Source organism: Cryptomeria japonica, chromosome 9 (genome assembly GCF_030272615.1).
Source record: "Cryptomeria japonica chromosome 9, Sugi_1.0, whole genome shotgun sequence".
NCBI lineage: Eukaryota > Viridiplantae > Streptophyta > Pinopsida > Cupressales > Cupressaceae > Cryptomeria > Cryptomeria japonica.
In genome coordinates, this window is record NC_081413.1 from 332,878,599 (window position 1) to 332,899,260 (window position 20,662).

General features: G+C 37.6%; 1 protein-coding gene across 1 annotated transcript in view; it reads left to right on the plus strand.

Annotated features, from left to right (window-relative positions):
* Positions 1–20,662, plus strand: part of LOC131029727 (uncharacterized) — a 162,131-nt gene that overhangs the window by 82,135 nt on the left and 59,334 nt on the right. The window contains exon 7 of the mRNA XM_059211618.1: positions 9,888–9,954. Within this exon, the coding sequence (XP_059067601.1) occupies positions 9,888–9,954 (67 nt within the window). The remainder of the gene's footprint in view (positions 1–9,887; positions 9,955–20,662) is intronic.

A 20,662-nucleotide genomic window follows, 5' to 3' on the forward strand; every position in this document is an offset into this window, starting at 1 on the left:
GTTTGAAGAAAATTCTCCATCTGCAGTCGGGATTTTAAAACCCGAAATTGAAGGAAAGACATAGCAAACGAACCCAGAATTTGACGAAATTCGAAACGTAGTTCGAGGATGGACTGAGGATTAAGCCAGTCCAAGGATTAGTCGAAATTCTGCCTCGGGAAGCGTGCCATAGAGTAAAATTTTTCATTTTTTCACAAAAATTTCATGTAATGGTCCTTCATTTTTTAAAACAAAAATGAGGACAACAAAGCAAGTACAAGAAAATAGCAGATTTGAAGAGGAAAGAGGTAAATTTGGAAGTTGGAGATTTGGTTTTTGTACATTTAACAAAATAAAGGTTTCCAAAGAGGGAGTACAACAAGCTGAAATTGAAAAAGATTGGGCCTTGTATTTTTATTGAGGAAGTTTTCTTTAAATGCCTATGAATTTGAGCTTCCAAATGTCATTGGAATTTCTCCTATATTCAAAGTTTCAGATTTGTATCCTTTCAAAGGAGAAGAAGATGCAACAAATGCACTTGAACTTGAAGATGATGAGATTATAAATTGGGAACAACAATTGCCTAAAGCACAAATAAAGGAAATTGAATCAATCCTAGACTTAAGGGTGGTAAAAAGGACTAGGGGAAAAGAGTATTTTCAATACGTGGTCAAATGGAAGGAACATCCACTTGAAGATGCTACTTGGATGACAGCTTTAGACATATCCAAACATGGTAATAGTATTGATGAACTCATGGACAGGAGTCCATGAAGAAATCTTTTGTTCCTTATTAGTCTGATGTAGGTGCATCATTAATATGAGTTTATTATAGACATATTTAGGTTAATACATACGGGGGAGATTTGTTTGTAACCTCCTAATAATCTCGTAATAAGTCAACAATAAGCTAAATCTTTTTGATGTAGCATGTATCTAGGAAGTTAGAATAAGTTTAGGAGTAGTTTTGATTTTTCTAATCAAAGGAAGATTTGAATAAGTCTCTTGTTGGCTTGAGTTAGTTCATTCTCAATGTATAAAATCAAGTCTTGTACTCGGAATAAAAATGAGGAGAGTTTCGTGCAACATTTGTGAAATGAGTAAACTCTCATTATTAAAATTTATCAATCTTTGCAGATTTTGATGTTTTTTGTGTCTAATATTGCTGCGTGAATATCTTAAACCAATTTGAAGTTTAGGCAATGTAGTTCCTATAGCACACAACATGAGGAGAAAGTGAGTTGGCAGAATGGCCCAAGTTTTCTGATGAGGATGGCAAAGGTTCAAAGTTGTGACCTGTATTAATGGTAGAATGCTATATGGTTGCAGAGATATCATGATACGAGGCTGTGATTGAATATGCGAAGGAACATGGTGTAATATCCCATTCTTGAACTAAGATTAGAAAATAAATTATAATAAAATTAAAAAGATAAAGGAGGGGAAAAAAAATAAAAATAAATATATATATATAATAATAATAATATAAATAAGTAAGTAATAATAAAATATAATATAAATAAGTTTGAGATTATTAGTTAAATACAACTCTCGGCTATATTATTGTGGGCATGAAGATTAAAGAAAAATGTCTCGTATAATCATTACGTGGGCATGAAGAATAAAAAAAGAATGTCTCGAATAATCATTATGTGGGCACTATAGTTTGAGACAATTACCTATTCAACGCAAAGTCTAGTGCTGAGCAGCGGTGGGTCTGCAAGTGATCATGATCTGTGGGAATCCAGATCATACATCGGGCCGTGGAACTCATATTATCACTAACGTTGTAAGTCGGGAATTGAAACAATATTTGCGACATATGGAAATACGATAGACTTTGCTTTGTCTTCGACAAGCAAAGTCCATTCATCGAAATCTGAAATGTTAAGCACCATCATCCATCAATCATAGTGTTGAGCAACATCACTAATATCATTGCCAATTATATCGTTGTTGATAATCATCAAACTCTAATGTAAAGGAATTCCTTCGCTAAATATTTCTATATGGAGCGATTAACAAGAAACCGTAAATATCTTTGCAAGGGATGCAATCGGAATTAAAGACCAACAAGGGTGCTTAGGATGTAAGACTAATTACATTCGGAGTTAACTAATGACCACCATGTATAGTGCGATATATACAAATTCTTAATCAGTGAAGGCATCGATTAAGGGATATCAATAATCATCTATGTAATAATCCAATTGATATAGAGATAAAAGACATGACTCTTGGAGTATCCCCTCCCACCATATATAAGACCATCCATAGTGAATTCAAAAAGAACTATCAATACATCGCATAAGCCGTTAAATATGAATATCTGAAAACACCGACACTTACAGATCAGATACCTTTGTTTCTCGTTCCTTTGTGGACTCGCTCACTCGGAGCAAGTAGTCGTTGACATCTGTATGTATATTTACCAGTGATACATATCAGCATGCTGCCTATCTGACTTGCTATAAGTCATGAGGTAAAACAGGTAACCACCTACTTTTGAAGGTAGTATAGAATCCCTACACCATCATACATATCAGACAAGCACTCATAGATTGAGGATCTTGTCAATCCAATATAGTGTACTATTGCAGACATCAACAGTCTAAATCGGGGACAGAAAACGCAAGCAACGTAGTTTTCACTGTCATATCAAAGACAACAGAGATACCCTATCCATACTTGTATGTATGTAGCAATGCAGAATATTTATGTATATCTAGGATCAATAAAGAGGATTAAGGAATATGTAAATGTAGAAGTAAATTATGGAATGAAAAATGATAATGAATTGTAAAATGTAATATGAATAATGTGACCATATGATGGAGGCTATTGGGAGGAAATTCCCTTAGCCTAATGGAGGGATTATGATAATCCCTGGTAGGCAGTATATACTGAGTATCTATATGCATATATGTATGGCTTGGGTGACAAAAACTCATCCAAGAAGAGACAGATCTGGCCGGTCCTCTCTCGTAGACTTGGATGATGAGATGCATCATCCAAGGCAAGGAATTGATCATATATGATGGTCTTCCTTGGTAGTCTTTGATGTAAGACGTTACATCCAAGACAAGAATCGAATTATCCTTCGATTTCCTAGTATGGCTTGGAACCAAGATGGGTTCCAAGAAGGCGAGCTTCACAGCCGCCTACGGACATGTCCCAGTACTGCACTCATATCCTTTTTATTAAATAAGAATTGAGATTAGTTTTAATTAAGTAATTGAAGTTTAATGGCGAATTAGATTAGTTACATATATATTTGTTGCATTCTAACAGTCTGTTTTGCAGGACAATGATCCCCAATTAGTAGGGACATTACACATGGGATACCACCACCACCATTACCCTGTACAAGTAGACTTTGGAGAGTTGTACACAACTTGGTAGGTTGTTTGACAATACAAGGAGAGACGGTTACTTGGTACTAGTAATGTGGAGGAACGTTTATCGATGGTCGTCAAAGTTTAGAAGAGGGATGATATCACTCCTGACAATTAATAATTTTTTTGATTTAGAGTGTATGGGTACTTCTAAAAATGAATGTTATAAGAGACCCTATGACTTTTGCATGTGGTGGCATGAAAAATAGATAAAAGTAAAAAGAAAGGGAAGCAAGAAGAGAAAAAGAGAAAATGGGGAAGAAAGAGAAAAGAAAAAGCAAACATTAATTAAAATGGAATTAAAAAATATTGAAGTATCAAGGCTGGAATTTATTAAAAAATTAAAGCTAGGAAGTATCAAAATATTAATGTTGGTGAGCATTAAAATATTGCCATTTAAAAAGTACAAAGGCCAAATATTTTTTATATTACATATGATAACAAAGGGAAGTAAATTATAAAGTACAAATACTAAAAAAAATAGCCAAAGAAGTATGAAATAAAGTGACAATTCCAAAATATTGTGAGGGGTCTCTACATAGTCTCCTGGTAGCATAAAAGACTCATTAATTCTAGTGTATGGTTTAGTAGATGGGGGAAAGGTCATAGCATATGGCTTGCATGACAGTGTCCTACCTTTAGCATACAACCTAATTATTAATTCATTGTATGATGCTTGGCTAATCCCATTGTACAACATCCTTACTTTGACATACGGTAAGTTTTAACCAATGATGTGCATTCTTCAGTAGTAACCATACGACGGTGACATCTCAATCTTATCGTATGACAAGAAGCACTCATTCCTATTGTATGGTATTGTATGGTAGCAACAATATTTCTCCTCCCTAAGCATATGGTATGCTCCCTCCTTTGGTGTATGGCACACCTCATTGGCATTCAACATATGGCCTTTTGTGCATATATTTCTCAACACACAAAAGACTTCTACAGTAAAGTTTTTTCTCTATTCCATTGTATGGCTTGGTTTTTCCAATCAACCCTTAGCAAACGACAATATCTGCTTGAGTGTGCGGCAACTGTTGGCCTCCCCTACCATATGTCTAAGGTTTGTCATTCAATGCCTTTCCATTGTACAACAGTCTTGTTCAATAGCTCCTAATTGGGATGTACGACCACAACATAATTGCAAGGTATGCCTCTTGATAATTCTATTTCAGCATTTGGTAGTGATAGCAAAGACGGATGCTAGTGATAGCAAAAGAAAAAGGACATTGTAGCATTACATGCCCCAAATTGCCTCGAGAAAAACTAGAAAAGGGAAGGAGGATGAGACTATAGTTGATGCAATGACTTGGGAGAGTCACCGGCAGTGAGTGCCGAATGTCGTGGCAAAACAATCAAGATGACCATGTGTAGAAGGTGGTATTGCAACACATGTAGGTAGACAAAGTTGCACAACTTACATTTTTCAATTCTCAAGAGTTTGAACATTATCTGAAGGCAATGGTGGCGAATTACAATAGGTAGTCTCATAAATCAATAATTGATCACAAAGGTTGTCAGGGGACCATTTCATTCTAGCAAGTGCACTTCAATATAGTACTTGGTGTACCTTCTACATGGAAGCTATATGCAAGCCTATAAGAAAGATAATACCACAACATAAAGAGGTCTCCTTTCACAAAATATGCTGACTAGAATTAAGACAACAAGACAAAGATAGCATATCTAATGCTGGAAATAGGGGCCTACGAAAAAAATTCTTGGCTATTGCAGAGTGCAGGTGCATATTGGACTTAGTGAAATGTCGATTAATAGGTGCTAGTCGAGCATCTAATGTGGCCATTTGGATGATAGACTATATGATTGGATTAAGCATGGGTATGGTATATAACTAGGTGAGGCAATTGTTTTAGAGAATTAGGGAATTCCTCTTGTAGAAACACAAGGCATTTTACATGATGCAACATGCCATTGCTATTTTCTTGGACGCCCTTCATACTTAGGTTCCTATTAACAAGTGGGGCAATTTCTAGTCCATTTAAAAAAATGATCCCTCTTGCCGATGATGTTTTATTGGACTACATTGGGTATGTAGGCACTAGTTGGGGAAGAAACACAACCGTCTAGGAAGAAAAGAAAGCAAAGGGAGGTGTCGAGCGAGGGTGGAGACAATACAAAGGACAACTATGAGCCTATAGAATTATCTTCATCTACATCGACCACTACACAAATAGATGAGGTGTCATTGTCTATTGATGCACAATCCTTGTTGGAGATTGAGATCGAAGAGGCTTTTCTCATCACCGATACTATCTCAACTTCACTGCTAGCCACATTGCCATCGGTGCCAACCACATCACCACCGTCATTGCCAGTTACATTACCAATTACATTGCTAGCCACATTGCTAGTCACTTTGCTAGCCACATTGCCCACATTGCCAGTGGAATCCACTTTCCCCACCAAGGATAGTGTGCTAGCATAGCCTAGTTTACCAATTGAAGGAACTTTGCTTGGGAACACCACTTTGGCTAAGAAAGCCAAACATATTGATTGGTGGTTGCACCTATTCGGGCTTCTAGTAGAGGTTCCAACTTTTCCCTCGTCGAGTTCTTTGTGGCTCATGGCTGATGAACTCGAGCAGTAGGAGATAGTGTTGGTAATGATTTTTGAGGATGCCCAACTTGGTTTTACATAGAAAACTTTGCCTAGTGTGGAGAATGTTCAAGAGATTACACCACAACCGCCAGTGGCTTCACAAGAATTGCCCTTGGTTGACTCACCTATTTAGGCTTAGGAAGAGGAGTCAAGTGAGCTAGAGGGAGTAATTATTGAGATTGCTAAGCCCGATGAGTATTCTCTTGTTATGATTCAAAGATATCGATAGGATTTATAGTCTATGGCCATAGTCATATAGGAGGTTCAGGTGATTGGACATAGGACATTCTCTTTTGGTAGCAGAAGAAGCCAAACATTATTTTGGCATTTATCTAGAGAGAGTGTGAAAGGGAGTTCATTCAATGCTTCACTTCTTGAGGATGACCTAGGGTAGAGACTCCTGAAATGATGGCAGCATGGCATCCTACTAGGCCTACATTAGGGGGGACGCATAAGTAATATTAGCTTTATTTGGCATGGAGACCTTTAGAGATTTGTTCTCTAGGCTAAAGTGTTAGTTAGTCTTTGTTGATGAGATCACACATCATAGGGATGAGGTCCTCCAAATGGTGCAGATAGTATGCATAGAGAAGTTTTAGAAACAACTTTCTCAGCAAGCACAACTCATAGAAACAAAACAAACCAGTGTGGTTGAGAAGGAGATTGAGCCAAAAAATGCCATGTATTTGAAGTTGGACAGATGGTGAAGGCAGCAAGGAAGTGAGAGTTAGTAGCTCACCATTTGAAGTTGTGAACAAAGGAGGTCCATAGGATTTGGCAACTCTGATCCCCAATAGCCACTCCCACATCTTTTGTACATCCAATGATGTCTTCTCATCCTCCTTCTCAGTAGTTTTTGTTTTGGTGTTGTTCAACTCTAGTTTTGTTAGTTGTCGTCTAGTAGGCAACTTTCTTTTGGGGGGGGTGATGTAGTTCGGCAATAAATAAAACGAGTTATATTGTAATTAAGTAATTAGTCTTTGATAGTTGGTTGTCAGTTGGTAGCTACTGATATTTGATGTTCCCAACCATTTTCAGTTTAGCTATATGTTTTTTATTGTATTCTTAGTCGAGGACTGCACACATGAAATTCTTGTATCTATTGCACATCCAATAAATGAATGAATAAAAAGACATCTTTCAGGAACATTGTTGCAAGTAATTGTTATGGTTATATTTTGTTATTTTGTTATATGTTTGAGTAAACACCCTACATGTCAAAGTGGGTTGAAGGGGCCTAGGAACAGACCCTAACATGGTGGCTATTGTTCGTCTCTTAATGTTTTCCTGATTTGTAGAACATGTCTCACCACTCTGCATCTGATTAACCTTTGGTATTCCTTGATCTACCTTAACAAGCATCTGGGACATCGTTTCTAACATTGCATCAAATTTCCTTTCAGCTTGAGTGTTTAGGCTAACTGAATAAGCCTGCCCTTACCTTTGTCTCCCATAATTTTTAGTGGACTGTGATCAGTAGAGTACAGAGAATTGTCATTGTCACTTGACAAAATCTGATGTAATCCCTGATCTATTGCAAAAGGATTTTCAAATGGAGTTTGTGAGTTGTTCTTTCTCTGGTCTCAGGTGTAATATCTCAATTCCCTCTCTCATAGGTGATGTTCAGCTGCATGCAAATGGTTAAAGAACAGGCTGACAGGAAAAACTTGGCTTTGATACTACTGTAAGAACACCCCCCCACAAATAATAAATATTGAAAATCAACAATGTATGAGTGAATTCAAACTCTCAACACTTTAATTTTTTTGCAAAGTCTATATTGTTCTCCAGCTGAAGCAGAGACATGATTTTTGCTCAGAATTGCCCAGTTGGAGATGAGGGTTTTCATCCTAAAATCCAGAGATTTCAAGAGGCTATTCTGTCCTTTAGAATTTGCCAACCAAGGGTTTCCATCCTTAAATGCAAATTTTATATTTGAATTCAAAATGATCATAAAGGATAATGGATAATTGATGATTTGATATGAATCTTGACTTCTCTTTTATATGCACTTTACTTTGGGTCCTCCATTCATTTTATTTTTAAGTTGGTTTTCCTACCAAGTATTTAAAAATATGTTTAAATTACGTCCAAAAACCCCTTTTGAAATACATTTTGAATAAAATGTAAAATCACTTCAATATTATATTGGACTTATAATAATATTTAAGTTGTCTATTTGAAAATAATGTGATTGGGCCCAACTTTAAATGTTATTGATTCTCTTAGTCATGAAAAAAGAATATGATTTTTATGTTTCAGTATTTGTTTCCATGTTTCTTATAGTTTGTGTTTTTCATTCTCTTTAATAATGCAACAATTTCCTGTATAGTCCTTGAACTGCAGCACAAGAGGCCCTAGCAGTATAATTGTGGTGATGATATTTGTGCCACCATGCCCATGGTGTTTTCCATTGCCTCTGTGAATACTCTGATGCATTTATAAATGATAATTTCCATGTTAGAATGAAACCGATCAAGAACATGAGATGCCCTTGGGGTATGGGATTGAAGAATGGATATTCTTTTAGTAGTACGTATAAATTTTTTATGGCAGAACTCTTAATTTTTCTGTATGTTATTGGATCTCAAGATATGTGAATGTACATGTAAGATGACTGAAATAGAAAGAAAAGGAGAACTCTCTTACATAGTTAATTTGAGGTAGTTGGCATAATATAACTTATCAAATTTTTTTTCTCATAGGTTTGATGCTTCAATAATCCATAATATTTAGAAGAGAAAGCTTTTATGGAAGTTTGTCCCTCATTTAATGAATTACTAGTAACAGGTAAGTTCGTATACAAGTTATCAATAGAATGACCCAAGCATAGCATTTAATGATAGCTATCCATACACTAGACATTAATTTTCTAAAACACCTTAAATACACATTAGTTTTAATATACCTTTAACATATTTAGAATTCCAAAAATTCAGAAAATTGTTTCGAAATTATTGTGTTCAAAACAAAAATGAGATCTTAAAATGGGTTATATAAGTTGTTTGAAAATCTTCTGCCCAAGGCCTATAAAAGTGCAAAGCAGATCCAGTTATTATGCATAAAATATTTTATCAGAAAACATAAACTAGTATGGTTGTCTTGAGGACAGTAAATACTGTGTTTATTATGTTTTGTGAACATTGATCAGTAGGTTTATTTTAGTGGCTCCGTGTTTTAGTTTTCTTAAGCATGCGTGAGTCCTTTTTTCTTGCATTAGTTGCATTAAAGAATAAGCTTAGAAGGAGCTTAGAAGGATGTTCCCTTAACCTTTATTGGTATGTTTTCCTAATATAAGAAGGATGCTATGTGCTAACATTGTTAAGAGTTCATATGGCCACAATATGCATTCAATCTATTCCCAGCTGTGGTCTTAAATTTCTATCCAAATTAGCATGAACATCTTATTGTTATAAAATTGTTGCTTCTACTGAGGGAATACCTTTACAGATTGTTTTTAAACAATTGGATTGCTTTTAAAGTGTTGTTTTCCATGTCATGTCTTTGTTTCACAACTGCATACACAGTTTTATTGGTTATATGTTTGTCAATAGTTTTTCTTTATTGGTGAAACAAGAGCATTCTATCCTATTTATATTTCATGAAAACATTGACACACAGATTGATTGGTCTTATTAGCATCAACATCGTATTGCTATAAAATTGTTGCCTCTACTGAGGAAATACCTTTATAGATAGTTTTCAAACAATTGGATTTCTTTTAAAGTGTTGTTTTCCATGTCATGTCTTTGTTTCACAACTGTATCCAAAGTTTATTGGTTATATGCTTGTTAATAGTTTTTCTTTATTGGTGAAACAGAGCATTTTATCCAGTTTATATTTCACGAAAACATTGACACACAGATTGATTGGTCTTTGCATGCACAGATTTGTTCCGAACTTAGCTATCAGCAAGATCATTTCCAGAGAGAATAATAAAGTGTGCCTTCTTCAGGTATTTATTTTGTTTAACATTTGAAGCTTAATAACTCTCATTAGAAATCAAGTTGATCAAATTAACATATTGCAAACTCTCATTTTAGCTTTCAATCAGTGCCATTTTTTTTGTTTCCCTTCTATATTCAATGTGTATATAGTAAAAATTGTACTTACCAACTACGAGTAACAATGAAGTAGTTTGTAGGTGCAGTAAGCAAGAAATGCCTACTTAGTGACATGTTGGAGGACACTAACAGATTTTTGAAGGGAAAATATCACCTATATTCAATGGATAGTCAATGTTAGGTGAGATAATCAAGTATCAAAAGAAAATTTCGATTTATCTTGAGCCAATATATTTGACATAGATAGAATAATTTTTAGGGTATTACTCAAGATATTGATGAGATATGGTGTTGCATGTCAAGGGTTATGTCTTCTAAATGTTATGATAAAACTTGTTTCGGTTTAACTAGCGTTTCGACAGATTTGTGTAAGTTTCTTCCCTGCACTTTTGAGGTGTGGGAGAGATGATACCTGCAATTCATTGAATTTAATACAGAATGAGGAAATCAAAATTCACTACCGCAGTTTGATTTTTTATTGAATATTTTATTTTACCTATATTCTATGGCATTTTTGGGATGGGGATGTGTTGACGTGTCTGAAATCGCATCACTACGGTTCCATCCGGCCAACGTAGAATAGAATACTAAGAATCCTATGCTCTCTTGAAATAAGGAAATCCCTAATGTTGTTTTTTATTTGATCAATGGGGATTACCTCAATGTTTCGGTTGTCAGGTCTTGACTGCAAAATAACTTAGTGGTTTGATGTGTTTTGCTGGAAACACAAAGGGGACTTACGGTTAGATGAACAACTTTCAGGTGAGTTCCCTAAAATTTAACAGTCTTGTATCGGTTGATTTCAGTTGGATTGATACTAACTCAGCTGGACTATGGTTTCTTCTTGGTAAAAAAAAAGGGGGAAAAAAGAGAGATAGGGAAAAGAGATAGAGAAAATCTGATTAATTAACTAAGATAACATGTTCAGGAAAACAAACAGAAACCTCCAAATAACCAGATTTAACATTATCAGCTATTTAAGCACAATGCTGTAAAAATCCAGTGCAATCTTCAAGGAGAACTAGATTTTCATGCTACTAAACATAAATTCAGAATTTTAACATTCATTCACTTACTGTTTAATAACTGAACTGAGCATATAGGTGGGTTCAGACTAACCATGCAAGGGGAATGACAATCAGTCAGTCCTTAATGGTATGAACACCAAGGCTTCTATCAAATGCTTATCCTAAAAAATGCTATTTGAAAATGAAAGACATAACAGAATAATTAAATGGTGAAGAAGGAGACCATGCACTCACAAAGAAATGAAACAGCCTCAATTTTCCATTAATCCTGCATAAATTTCGCCAGAGCTTCAACAACAATCTTAGACTTCTTACAAAAATAAGGGAAAACTAGTCCCTTTAAATAGAGTTCCAGAATTAGATGAATGGCCAAGATTTAAACAAAACAAGTGGCCCAGATTCATCTGTACAAAATAATACACATGCCCATAAATAGGATGTAAATATCAACAACCACCTAAAGAGGAACAATAATTACCTTAAAAAGGTAATTAATATCTATCAATAACAGCTCAAAAAGTGCACATGCACGGAGCTCAAAATTTATAGCTGACTTGGCAGTCAAATATGAACTTTATGGCCAAAAGTACCTTTTTCAGATTTTAAAAGAAATATATATTTTATGAAAGCACTTTTTCCTTTTCTGCTGCAGATTCCTTTTCTAGAAATTCATCCTCGGCATGCAAATATTCTTTCCAAAGGTCCCGACCTGCTGTACGTTCTGCACGAACATACTCTTGGAACCTGATGCACAGTTGGAACAACACCGTGAACTGAGGCATAGGAGGATGACGTATCTTATATTGCATGCCTTCCAGATGACGATCTATGTGCTTTAAACCATCTTGCCAGCTGGAACGATTAGCCTCAAAACACAAAATGTCTGAATGTAATTTACCGGCAAAATCCAGGTCCTCCGTGGAGTAGGCGATCTTATCCGTTCTCAATCTATCTTCCCAGTCCGGTTGCACTACGTCATTGGACAAATCATTTTTCCAACCCAAAACCATTGATCGGAGGATTGCCTTGCCAAGTTCTTCCATGCCCTTCAAAATTTGCTCGCATTTCGCCTACTCTTTGTTAATGGTTCCTCTTGTCTCGCTCTTCATGGTGATGGTCCAGTACCATTCTTAAAAAATGTTGATGTTATGGGGGTCCAGGATAGCAGACAATGTAGGAATCTGCGCCTGGGTCTAAAAAAGAGCTCTTACGAGAGGAAGAGTTGTAGCAACTACCTTATGAACTTTGAGGCATTCCCGCTTTACTTCGAGCCGCTTGACCAAAATTGTCTCTCGGTGGTGGGCCATTTCCTTCACCTCTTCAATGATTAGTTCTCCCCTTTCTTTAATGCTTCACATCCATTCCTTGACAGCCTTGGCGGTATCTCATACTCCTTCAAATTCTGTGGTGGTCCTTTGCGCCAATGCTGTTGGGGGAACATGGGATTCGGGGGCATTATGTAATGACCTCAGTAGGTGATCAATGTACCCCTTGGCTTGCTGAGCACGAACTCGATACATGTCTTTCTCAACAGTTATCTCTTCGAGTTTCTTGAGCATGTTTTGCATGGAGTCCTTGAACTCATCCCTTTCCTGTTCCTTGGTGGCTCGTCCGATTGGGATGGTTGTGATGCTATAATCAGCCAGTGTAACTTCATCTACTGGCTTATCGATAGGTGGGGTGGCGATATGGAGGGTACAGTTCCTTTGTTCATCCTTGGTTATTCGGGAATAGGCTTTAGGCTTTTTCTTCCCTTTGGACTTTGCTTCCCCTATGCGAGAGAAAATGTCCTCCAAGTCGATGGGTGGCTTGGTCGCTGCCTTTCGCTGAGCTCGAGCAACTAACCAATCTTGAGGTATGGTCTACCCGGATGCTATGGTTAAATTCCCACTCTGCTCTTTAATGCTTTTAGCTGGTTCATTGCATATTAGTAGCTGATCTGTTATGGCAGGAGTCGAGGAAGTGTCTAGCCCTTTGCTTGCAGCTGAATTCTCTCCTACTTCGCTAAACAACTTTCTGGTATCTCCATGTGATGGTTGTTCCTCGGTTCTATCGGGCTCGCGGGTCTCATCCGTCCTTTGCTCTCCTTCAACAATGGTGTCATGCTTGCCAGTACTATGCAGTTGCAATTCATGGCGGCTCCCCTGGGTGGGTTCATGCACATCAACCCCTTGAGTGGACGAAATTTCTCCTTCCTCAACTTGATTCTCAGGTTCGCCAAACTCAATGACCCTCACCTCTGTATTTAGCCTATCTTGTGCAGGAGGATCATCAGCTCCGAATGCATCAACATCGCTTTGGGAAGGCGGAGCAGGTATATAATCTAGTTCAATTACATCATCATCGGAAGTAGGGCTTTGGCTTTCTTTCTTTTTTCGGGCTTTTCAACCTCTTGCTTAGGTGCACTTGAGGTTTCCTCATCTTCAAAAGACTGAGAATCAAGGCTACCCATCATATGGTAGGTGAACTGGACTCCCTCATGAATTAGCCGCTCAATCTGTTGGTGTAACCACTGATTAGTGTACCTCCCTGGGGCTGCCATAACTGCCTCAAAATCAGTGATTGGATCCTGTGACCAATCAATTCCTGGCAAGAGATGTCTTACTGCCTCAAATTCTTGAACTTGCAAGCAATTTCCAGAATCCGTTAACTGATCCGGGACCCAACAGTATTCATAAAGTCGCATTTGCTGCACACATAACCTTGAATATTCGCGCCGTCGGACCTCATAGTCATCAGAACAACTCTTCCAATAGTCTTCAATTGATTCCTTTGCTTTGTAGTGCCTACCGTAGGCTCTCTTCGCCAGGTTGTCATGATCAAAACATTTCTTTGGGAAATGTTCCTGTAGGCCATAAGAGGCTAACTCAGCAAGTGACTCTTCGGCATGAGCTGAATTCTTCAAATGGACATCGAGGTTACCTAAAATCATAGGGAAGGCGAATCCGGACTGCTTCTTGTCTCTGAGTAAACTGTTCGCTGGACGTGCCTGCCTTGCAGCTTCCAGAAGAACTATTTTGTCGGTTGGATATCGTGGAAGTCGGAAAGGAGTGCCTTCAAAGCCAGCTATTCGGATATAGGAGAATCTTGGGAACTGAATGAACCAGGCGCTATACCTCTATACCAAAATGGTAGCTTGCTCTGAGAGCCTTATGTGTAATCCCCCTTGCATCAGCCTGACTAGGCGCATTGTGAAGGCGTCATTGACACGCTCATACTGACCAATAGCATAAGCAGGGTTGTTCTTTTCCCTCTAGGCTATGTCCTGATAATGTAATTGTGGATAGCAATAGTACACCTTCACCTGATTGGGCCCGTTCCCAATTTCACCTTTCATGATCAAACCTAGTAGTGGCTGGTGTCGGGCAAACATATAGACTAGATAAGATGTCATGGCGAAGTACATTTTCTCTTCAAGTTCGACCAACTGGGTATGGATATTCTCACTTATGATTTGGGCCTAGTTGAACTTGGATTTCCCGACGAAGACCTGCTCTGTAAAGTAGAACATCCACTCTTCAAAAAAGTTAGATTGGGGGAGTTCCATAACCCGGCTGAGCAAGGTGACCATATCTCCATGCTCATTATGAAAGTCGCTTCTGGGGGTCTTTTTCCCAATTCTGATGCTTGGAGGTCTTCTCTCCTCCTACACTTGGCAAGGTTTATATCATATGCCACTTGCGCTTCATCTATAGTTGTTGCTATGGGGTTGTTCGGGAAGGGGATGTCAAATGCATCGCCAATGGCCTCAGGAGTGAAGTCAGCTAGCACCATATTCTCAAGGACCACCAATCTGGTGTTTGGTTGGTAATGCCAGGCAGCCTCTACTACCAGCTCATAATTCTGCAATGACAAGGGAAATCCTATTGCTTGGGCGATACCACTTTCCATCATTCGCCTTGGCTTGCCATAGGCGTTAGGGGAGAAAAATCTGTCTCTGAAGTCTTGAATATCAATGTGGCCTAGGTCAGTATCACCTACATTTTCCCATATGCTCTGGACCTTTGATTCCCTCAGTCCTCCCCTCTGATACTGATATTTCATCTTTTCGGCTCTGCGAGGGATGTTTGATTTAGAAGCTCGGGACGTTTTGGCTGCACCAGGTGTCTTTGAGGACTCTACCGCAGATCTAGGCATCTATCCTGCACAACCGAATGCGGATTACAAGACGAGATGAATGAAACAAAACAGGTTAGATAAAAGGGATACGTTAGCACATAAGGATTAATTGAAAATGAAAGCATGATACTTCAGCGAAAGAGCTTGATTAATTTGGACATGAACATTATTAAGCTCTTTGATTAAAAATTTACTATTCGGCTGCGGTTCAAGGACTTAGGCGATTTTGACTGCTAAATTTGCACTTAGTCATTTAAGATCAGTTTTCAAAAATGGATGAGGTTTAAGATTCCCTAAGTCTGAAAATTGCATTCCTGGTTAACTTTTGGGACAGACTCTGATTTTAATTGCCTTGCCTGATGCCTTTCAAATGGGAAAAGATGCGGTTCAAAGACTTAATCTTTTAATCAATTTTGCATAAACACATCTAACCAATTCTGTATGCATTTTAAATGATTCCAAGAGAGACAAAGCAAGCTTACTTGGCAAAATATGGTGTCAATCCACACAAATCTGGCCAACAGGATTGATCTCCTTTGAAATTTGAAAATGTGTCTCTCTTATGCCCTATGCTTTTGAAAAGACAAATGCACAACTCGCAATTTCTTGTGGAATGGGAGGGTTTCTATATTTCAAATTCCAACGATAACTTCCTATTTCTTATTTCACGCCTAAGTTGAAGAAGAATGCCGTTTTTGAAGATTTAGACTTAGCGATTTTTACCTTGGTTGGAATTTCGGGATTTTTGCAACCGCTGCGTGCTCTTATACTTTGCAATTTTCAAATGGCAAACTTCGGGAGTTTTGGATGGTTCTTCAAAATTTTAACCTCTGCGATTCCTCTATGGCGTCAAACTTGGGCATTTACTCTCTCAGCAAACTTCAAACTCCTGCGATTTTCCCTTAGACGTTGAAAATGGGTTTATGATCTTTTGAAAACCCTCTTATACCGCGCGATATTGCCAAACTTCGGGAGTTTTTGGAGGGATTGCAATGCTTAATTCCCTTTCGCTTTGCGCTATTGCCGAAGTTCGGCGAAATGGGATGGTTTTTCAAACTGTTACCTCGTGATTTCCCTAAGGCGTTGAAATGGGGTTTGTGAAGCTCTCTTCGCAAAGATTGTAGGTTCCACGATTTACACTTCACGTGACCCTTGGCGTTTTCATACCTTTTGAAAACCTCGGCGATTTTGGATGCTTTGTTAACTTTTACAACTTCTCGCCATTCTCCCTCGGTGATTTTTGACTTCATGCAAACTTTGAATATTTCGCGATTTACCCTTGTAATGTGAATTTCGGAGCTTAAGAGGCTATTGAAAACTTTATAGCTTTTGCGATTTCCTTATGGATGCCGAACTTCGGTGATTTTGGAGGGTTTGTAAACTTTAAAAAACTTTCGTGATTTTCTACTTTACCGAACTTCGGCGCTTTTAGGCATTTTGCAAATTCTAACCTTTTCGCGATTTTCCTTTAGTTTGCAAACTTCAGCGTTTTTAGAGTCCTTTTCAAACTTTTATAAAAATCGCGATTTACCCTTGGATGAAAACCTCGACGATTTTCACTTGATTGGAATTTTCATATTTCCGCGATTTCTATATTTCGGGATTTTGACATGGTTTGTAAACTTTATAAATTCCTTGCAATTCTCCCTTGGTTGGCGAAAATCGGGGATTTCACCTATTTTGCAAACTTTCTAAACTTTGACTTTTACGCTCTTGTAGCGAATTTCGGAGTTTAGGTGGTTTTTGCGAACTTTCACAACTTTTGACACTTTGGCCTTCTTCAGCAAACTTCAGCGATTTAGAGCATTTTGCAAAGTTTAAAAAATTTCATTTTATCCATCACTGGCGAATTTTGGGATTTAGGGGGCGATTGCAAACCTTTTGACATTTTAGCATTTTTCCTCCTTAGTGCGAATTTCGGGATTTTGGAGCATTTTGAAAAGTTTTGGCACTTCTAACACTTTTCCTCTTTTCAATCTCCTTTTGGCAAAAATCGGCACTTTGGGTCCTTTTGCGACCTTTAGATGCTTCATCATTTTGGGGATTTTGCAAGCTTTTTTTAAAAAAAAAGGACATTTTGAAGCTTCAGACTTAGCGTTTTACCAGCTTAAGCGATCTTTTGAAATTTTAACGCCCAGACGTTAAACTCACCTTGCGGATTCCCAGGCTTCCACTCATGATATCATCATCTCCTGGACTGATTACGGGCACGCTAAAAAAAAAGACGCGAGACACCCTACGCAGAACTCATTAGGGCGAAGGCGAAAAGACCAAAAAAGAAGGGGACCCTGTCGGCGATAGGGAGCGTGTGCAATGCACAACAGGATGGCAGGGAATGACAATTAAAAAATAGGGGAAATTTTAAAAATATAGGAAATTTCAGTTAATCATTTATCAATCATTCATCATATACATTGTAGAACCATATTATATAACATTAGAGCTGAATCGAGAATTCAAACGAGTGTTGACACACATTAACAAAAAAATTATTGCTTTCATTGTCAATGTTTTGAGGTATATTGTATTCTACATTGCTAATTTCCTGTGATTTGAGGATGAATAGTTATAGTTACCAATCTTAGAAATGCTAGCTAGGGTCCTAACTTGTAATTTCCCTATTTTTACGTCTTCGTACTTTGCTAGGGTTGGCCAGTTTTTAGGGTTTCCTAAAGTGTTCCTATATTCTTGGTGAGCTCACTTCTTCGTTTCAATGAGTTTCGTCGATAATTGCTATATATAGTAAGTTCTTGCATGGCACTGATCTTTTTGGTTTTTTTTGGATTTGTTCTCTTTGGTCTATAGAGAAAATTGGTATTTATAGCAAGTGTGTGCATGGTGCTAATCTTTCTAGGTTTGTTCTCTTTTGTCCTCAAAGAACATTGCTATTTATAGTAAGTGCTTGTATAGTGCTAATCTTTTTTGTTTTTTTGGGTTTGTTCTGTTTGGTTCCCAGAGAACACTTCTATTTTTAGTAAGTGCTTGCATGGCACTAATCTTTTTAAGTTTGTTCTCTTTGGTCCCTGGATAACACTGCTATTTATAGTAAGTGCTTGCATGGTGCTAATCTTTGTGGGTTTTTCCGGGTTTGTTCTCTTTGGTCGCCAAAGAATACTACTATTTATAGTATGAGATCGTGTTGACATTAGTTGTCACTTTACAAATTCAGTTAGTTCTGATAGTGTTACTATTTTGGGATAGTCGGTGATTGTGTTAATGATCTCAATGACTTATGGTCCTCGGAGAACACTACTATTTATAGTATGAGCTCATGTTGGCATCGGTTATCTTTTGATAGCTTTAGTTGGTTCAGGTAGTGTTAATTCTTTGGAACAATCGGTGATTACATTGATAATGATATGTTGACGACTTATGGTGTTTTGAGGTATTATTTAAATAACGTTAAAGTGTTAAAGTTAAATTGTATATTTAGTTTAACATTATTTAAATTTAATAAAGTAACTTTATATTGGTGCCTAGGCAGTTATAAGGTTTTAAATTATTTAATAAAGTGCTTTTTGGAAGTGGGTGCCAACATAATGAGACATAAGGAGTTGATAAAGTTAAATTCAAAAGATTGCACAACCCTAATTAGGATGTTGAGTTTGGAGTTTATAAAAAGGTATTTTGGAGCTCATTTGCTTAATGTTGGGTTTATTATTAATTTATTTTAGATGCTTCTCTTTGAGAAAACCCTGCATGGTTCCAGAGATTTGGACTTGGTCCATTCCTGAGGACGAAGTTTATCTACAGTAGTGAAAGGTCTACTTTGGCTAATTTGTTGGAGATATCTTATAGGTATTTCACAATGCATTTCAAATTGGAGATTTTTTTTGTGTGGTTACTTCAATGACAAGATTGTAGGAGAGTTTGGCATGGAGATTTGGATGTTTTTAGAGTCATTTTTCCTACATCTTTTTGGCTTGGGTTTACTTCATTTCCTGGTGAGGGTTTATTATATCTTGGTGTGGTGTTAGAAAGGGTTTTGGTGCTGGATTTCTCTTGCTTGTATTGTGGTGTGTTGGCCTTCTAAGGGTTATTTCTGAAGCAATTCATTAATGCATTTTCATGAGCTCTTCTTTGCTGGTATAGGAGTATGTTTTGGTGAAGAACCAATATTTTCAAGTCTGCTGGTCGTGGAGGCTCTTTTCTGATTTCTTTTGCTGTTCATTATGATTAGAGATCTTACCTGGGTCTGATTTAGCTTCAGAATCAGTTCCTATTGTGCTGTTAATGATTAGAGCAGATATTTCAGTACTTGGCCGGTGAACAGTGACAATTTGGCTTTGAGATCATGATACAATATTGCTGATTGTTATATTAAATGCTTATTTTGCACCAGCAAATGAAGGCTTTCTTTGTCAAGTTGGAACATGTATTGAAGACTTATTAGCTTTGCAAACAAAGATTGGGTGCCAACTACTTGACAATATGCCTGAATACTAAAACATTGAAAGTGCTAAAAATTTAGGTTGCAAATTAGGGTAGCATACTAGATGACTGTTTATGTAGTGGCTGAAGTATCAGGTTTTGCTTGTATGCTCAGGCCTTAGCTGCCATATGACTTTCAATTGCAACTATTCTATTTCCCATCAGGCTCGGTTGCTAATTTGTTATCATTGTTTTTATGTGAAGATGTATCCAGTAGAAATATCTGAAATTTTTGGGCAATAAAATTCGTATGCAGTTGACTTTAGAAGCCTCAAACATCACAGGACACTATTAACACGACAACCTGAAAACTAAATATAGTTATTTATTGTCCATTGTTGTTTCTTCTCTAGAGTAAGCTTCTTCTATTTTGTCCTATTGTTTTCTTTTCTAACATGCATGGTTGTAGAAAAAACTATATGCATAGAAGTTCAGCTACTAATTGCTGGCCAAGACATATATTTCTATTTTGTCTTATATGGTTGCAAACTAACTGAATCACAAGTGCATGCTCAGAGTGGGAGTTTTAAATGATGACATTATATGAAATTATTCACTCATTATAAAGAATATGCAACAATATGCATTTGATAGAAAGAGTTTGAATGGAGTGGAGAAGCGGGAGAGGTGGGAGAGGCAACATTAGGGTTTCTTCAGGGGATGAGGATGGAGACGGCGATGCCCTGTTCGTTGCAGAGCAAGCTTCTTTTGGTGCGATAGTGGTTTTTTCGGGGGCCTTGCTTGAGGATCATGTGGTGTTTGGTGTTGGTGGGGCGATGGGTGTGGCCCGACTGCTGTCCATGCTTTTCCCCCTTGTTTTGTTGCTGATTTTGGAGGACTTTTCTTTGGATGCAGCAGCTGTGTTTGGTTTCCTCCCCTTTGGCGAGGGCTTTTTAGCCGTTCTTGTGGTGCACCGAGGGGGGGCTTTTGCTTCAGATGGCAGTCCTGTTGCAGGGAAGGAGGGGTCTATGTTTTTGGTGGCTCGTCATGGTCTCTTGTTCTTCCCGACTATTAATGATCA